At 41.7% G+C, this 5,696-nt stretch overlaps 1 protein-coding gene across 1 annotated transcript; it reads right to left on the reverse strand.

Moving 5' to 3' along the window:
* Positions 1 to 2,456: 2,456 nt before the first annotated feature.
* Positions 2,457 to 5,409, reverse strand: LOC149344366 (complement inhibitor CirpT2-like). The gene is made up of 3 exons (XM_089542615.1): positions 5,270 to 5,409; positions 3,180 to 3,285; positions 2,457 to 2,678 (listed from the first exon to the last, which is right to left on the reverse strand). Exons 1-3 carry the CDS (start codon positions 5,361 to 5,363, stop codon positions 2,576 to 2,578), a joined length of 303 nt encoding a protein of 100 aa, XP_089398741.1. The 5' UTR covers positions 5,364 to 5,409; the 3' UTR covers positions 2,457 to 2,575.
* Between the last annotated feature and the right edge of the window lie 287 nt (positions 5,410 to 5,696).

Below are 5,696 nucleotides of genomic sequence, written 5' to 3' on the forward strand. Positions count from 1 at the left end.
TATAAGGTTTTAATATTGTGCATTAGGAATGTCCCTCTGTATTTTCTATCCTTTTCTGATTTGAAACCTGACTGAAAAACGGACAGTTTAAGTTCATTGAAGTTTTGACATGGTTCAATAAAATGTTCGGACACTGCCCTCTGTACGTTCCTTGCTGTGTCAGCTCAATGGCCATTTAATCGGAAGCTTAATGATTGGCCCGTTTCTATGATATATTGTTTATTACAAGAGAAGCACTGAAGTATGCAGATAACATTAGACGACGCGCTGTTAACGATAGTCTTTATATCGAGGGTGAAGTCGCTTACTTCAGTTCTAACAGTAATGTCGCTTTGAAAACGCGTGCATGTCTTGCGTTTAGGTAGAGAGCATAAGCTTACTCTCGGCCAAGGCTCCTTATCGAGCCAAGCGTGTACTACGATATCACTTCGGTTTGTAAGGCGCCTGTATGTTATCCTTGGTGCGCTGAGAAATATTTTCTTGAGATGATCATTGATAATTAAAATAGGGTGGTATTTCCGCAGAATATTGTTTGTGTTCGGAAGGGCATTCGTGCATTTCGTTATAAGTGCAGCAGGCCGCTCATTGTTAATTTTGCTTCTTTTTCAAATAGACCGCCTCATTTTAGATTGGTTCCTCGATGGAAAGATTTTAAGGGAAGTGTTGGGATGGTTGCTATCAGTTAGCGTGTTATTTGGTGAGTGGAGGCGTTTAAAATAGTCGTCGTCATCACTACGCATTCTTCTCACGCTCGTCGCCTGTCTTACAAATGTGCCTGCTGAAAATGTCTTGGGTGAAGGCTAGTGAAATCTGAGGGTTGCTTTTGGTCTCCTGGCTTCCTGTAGAGTGTGGTTTTTAGTTCGCTATTTTCTAAACATACACGGTAGTGTCGAGAAAACTGACTCGTTTTAGAGTAGTGAAACGTAAACCGAGTTCTATAGTGCTAAAAATTAAGGTGTAGGCCGAAGGCATTTGGGCTCTCAGATCCTTGTTCTCATTACATAAAAATGTGTATGTGCGCAGATATGTGAGCGGTTTTTATCAAATGAATTTTGAAGTTTACACTTCACTAACTCCACAACAGTGTCGGCGTAAGTGGTTGGAAAGAATGACCATGATTGATCCAAATATTGCAATATTATAAGAACAGAACTCAAAATAGTTGAGCGTGAGTACCAATTGAAATAGGTGGAGTCACACTTGAGTTTCGGGCGGGTATGAATTTTGAGTTAGAGCGTTCGAGAGCGTGTGAATCCCTTGATTTATGGAAATATTTATGTACTATCCGCCACCAATGAAACGCCACCAAGAAAACAGAGGTGGCAACAAAAATTACAACATAGCTTTTGGAGAGGGTATACAGGGGAGGTTCATTAAAACTCCTGAAGGAGAGTCCTCGCATCTTCGAAGTGAAATTAGCTGCCACTAGTATTGTACTTACCTTGGCTAAGAGCTTCTTATTTTGCGGTCCATAACTCACTTGTGTCGTTCGCGTTTCATTTCTTACTGATAGCACAAAGCGGCGACGTCAAGTGTAAAAGTATGATATCCGTTGGGATTATGGCTTCGCCATTAAGCGACTCTCTTACTAGCAGAATGTGCGGTGTGTCGGGTACAAGAAAAGGAAAGAGAGCTGGAATATTTTCATGGCAGTCGTTCAGAGAAATGTCCTTGAAGAAAAGGTTCTTTGTGGTCGTATTTTTTTTTTCATATCGGTCTTGTATATGTCTTGTATATGTCTTGTAAACCTGTCTTCTGCGGATACTTTATGGTTTTTCACGTTAACTGTCAAATTACACTCCGAATCCGGTATACAAGCTCGTTTAGAAAGGAAAAAATGGCCCTTGAGTATCGCACTCTACATGATGTGCTTAAATTTCATTGCATTGAATCGTAAAAGCGAGTGGACTAAATTACCTATGAACAGTGTTGGCAGCACCCTCCCGATGTTTATCTGTTGACTGAAAATCTGAAAATTACCTCCGTCGGTTCTCTTGTAATTTGTTCATATCTTTGCTGCTAATGTCTTCCGTTGATATCTAAAGTATTTAACTGGGTCGCTCTTATTTCAAATCTAGTCACTCTGTTCTAAGCAAAAAAATATAAAAGATAATCATGTACAGCCGGCCAAACCTTTAGCTGGCGTGCATGACGGCCGCGTTTTCCGTGCTCCTGCAGCTTATGATGAAGCAAACTTGCGAAAATATCAAACCTAAGCACAGGCTCACTAAGCCCGTGCTTAATAAGGAGATTTCCGAAAGTTTGCTTCGTCGTAAGAGCAGGAGCGCAGAAAAAGCGGCCATAACGCACGGCAGCTAAAGATTTGGCCGGCTGTACTTAGCTGACACCAGCACTTCGCATGGCCATGGTTGTTTTTTGCTAAGGAAGGCATTTTACTCTAAATTTCAACGTGACAGTCAGAATCGAAACTTAAAAATCAGAACGAATGAACAGGATACTTTGGCTGAGTTTTTATTGTATCTAGTAATGCACTACACGTTGGCTGCATCCTCCTTGAATTCATTTTCCACCCTCGTCCGTCTAAGTCGCGCAAATAGCCATTTGAGGCGACATGCTAGATGCAGGCAAAGGTTGGGCAACAAGATGGGTAAGCAGCAGCGAGTCCTGGATACTCGAAGCAGCGCTTGTCCGTGGTTAAACTTGGTCGTGACTCGCAGCTAGAGGAAGAAGAAATCAGACTGTAAACCCTACCAGTAGGTTGCTACTTTGATAAATATATTTGAAAAACAGATGTCAAAGATGGGTTTAAGAAAGCAGGAAAATAAAAGCACAACAATGTTAACATATCTTCAGTAACGAGTGGATGTCTTTGTTGATAATGTCTTATAAAGAAGCGGATGGAGCACCAAACGGTTATTATATGCGATATCATCGTATCCCCTTCAGGAATCTGGGAGATGTAATGCCATCTTCTCTTTCCTTGGGATAGTTAACGGCCGCAAAAAACGGCAGTTTACGGATTGTATTGTTCAGAAAGCAAACGAAGGAAAAACGAAGGCCGAATTAGCACCTTAAATGGTTGCTAGAAGAAAAAAGATCTTCGCATTTATAAGGCACGCAGAAGATAAAGACTTCTATAAACTGCGAATAGGAAGTTGGTCCCAAAAGTGCACGCGTGACTTCAGGACGCCTATCTGCAGCTCAGCGTTGTTACTTACTGCTCAACCTTCACCCTGCCATATGTACAGGTAGCTTGGACGCAGGGCCGCAGCAGTGGTTTGGACTCCCCGTTTCGGATCGCATGCCCTTCGTAGTGGCAGTCTCCTGTACAGAGAGTTGCGCGCGAAAAAACTGTTAGAGGACATTGTATTCTAAGCGCTCAGAATCAGCGCCATAGCAGTGAACATATTCTCATTCGTTCGAAGAAATGGCTCCTACATTGCCTCTGATTCTGCTTTAGAGATATTTCTGACTGGCGGTAGTAGAAACAAAATATTACAGTAAATTTTTTCCACACGTTATATTCAGAAATCCCAAAATCCTCGAAAAAAAATTGAGACTATGAGCTGGATGTTTCTATAATTTTGAATTTATTTTAAACATAAAAAGCTTCAAAAGCACTAGGAACTAGATGAAAAACTAAGTCAATTTACGTTTCACGATTCGCTCTATAATTTTGAATCCAACCTGTGCATACTGTGTTAGAACACTCAGAATTGTTCTTTGGCCAGGGAAGGAAGAAGAGCGAGCCTGAAAGTTTATTTATGTGTGCTTTATTTATTTACCCCGCAATGAGATTTTTCACTGCGGCATTGCGTCAGAATTCGATAATATCGCATGACAAAGCGTGGTTGGCTTGTTTGAACCATAACCTTTGCTTTAAAGTTGCCGCAGGTTAAAGCGCGCCGAGGTTCGTTCTTTCGAAGATAGCCTACTCGAACCTCTCATATGCCGGCAGCCAGAGACACAACCGCCTTACTAAAAGGAACACAGTGTTAGTTATCGTTATTACATTATCCTTGAAGTGATAACACGCACACCAAGACTTAGAATCGGCCAAAAATGCGCAGGGAACTGTTGCAATTGGGTACATCACTTAAAAAAAAAAATGTTTTCAGTCTCCTCAGTGTCCTTCTGGGCGAAGTATAGCTACATACCTCACAATGTACTACGAGTGAGTTCAGCGTTCTTAAGCGAGACCTTGACTGTTTAATCTCGTTTGCCATATCCGAGACAGCTGCCACTATGTCACTCGTAGGCCCCTTTAGGCTAAGGGCTTATGGCGCAACACGATTTCAGCTGTGTGTAGGCGCGGCAGTTACTGGGAACGACATATACGAAGCCATTTTATCCGTACTGTGCCCCTTATAAAATGCGCGTTTTGAAGGGGCCGTTGACGAAATACACGGGGCAACTGTAAGCAAAATTATGTAGAATCACAATTAAGGACTAAATATGCAAGAACGGGCTGTGCGAGAAGACGGGCGCGATTTTCAAATAAACTTTTTCCTGTGCGGATGTTACAGCATAACAGCTTCAACCAATATCAAAGAATGAGTCCTCAAGCCAGACGCAAGCAAATGTACAAGTCGTTAGTAATTAGTGGGCAAATTGGCTGGGGTAAATGTCACTTACTTTTAGCGAAGAGAAAAGTGCAGAAGCCCTAAATAGGAACATAGCAGAACGGAAATTATACGATCTGCGCGTGCTATTCCCCCTTCCTCACAGCTTTCACATAAGAAGATAAAGACAACACAAGTCTAAGGTTGGGCACCATTTTAAATCAAACGCAGTGAGGGGCGAACAGGAATGCATGAGATCTTCACCATTCCATCATTTGAGCAATAGTATTTGTAACATTTACACTTTAATGGACCTTGAACCTCGCAAAAAGAAGCAAGCTCCATTCCACTCCATAAAAAAGTGAATAACCTTGGACTGGGTTTACTCTGCCTTGAGGCCAAATGCCAGTGAATGCTGTTCTTCAAGGGAAGCGTAATGGAGCGGAAAAATAAGAAAAGCAGAAGTGAAAGTGATTTAAAAAGTGTTAAAGGATAGGAAACGAAGTTTTCTTTCCAACAACTCCCCTTTCAAAGAAAAGAAACGTGCCTAAATACCCAAATTTCAGTTGTAATTCAAATACTTGAACAAAGGTTTTCTTTTAGACAGAATGCAAGAATGTCTGTATAAGCACGAATTTTCTCTGAAACATTACAAGACAGGTTGCTCCTAGATAAGTTTAGTTGGTTAATTTGCCCTCGCTCTTCAAACTACGGACATTCGAAAAGCGGAGTTGTTTTCTACAAACCTGAGGGCACTGTTCCTCTCCAGCTTCTCATCGCGTCACAATGTATAGCACCAAAAATCACAAAAGTGAAGGACGCAGCAACTAGAGTCTTCATTTCTCTCTTGGCTTTCAAGTTCTCGGAAACCTGGGACGGATACGGACGCACGCCAGTTTCTAGCATTATAAAACAGGGGATGTTTCTTATATATGTTCCTGAACAGCTTTACTTTTTCCCCAGCAGATTTACTTGTTCCCATCATATACGCATTTTCCCAGACAGCGGATAAGGCAAGTAGATAGAGTACGCGAGCCGAACGTTGTTTTTTTTTCTGTTTTTTTTTGCACTGCATGAGCGACACGTTCTTCGAGTGTTTGACGAGATCGCATAGGCTTATCTCAGACCTTTCCACTCTTGTATCGTTATAACGTTGGAACCCCTTCACCGGTC

Source organism: Amblyomma mixtum, chromosome 5 (genome assembly GCF_055824585.1).
Source record: "Amblyomma mixtum isolate Tamu chromosome 5, ASM5582458v1, whole genome shotgun sequence".
NCBI lineage: Eukaryota > Metazoa > Arthropoda > Arachnida > Ixodida > Ixodidae > Amblyomma > Amblyomma mixtum.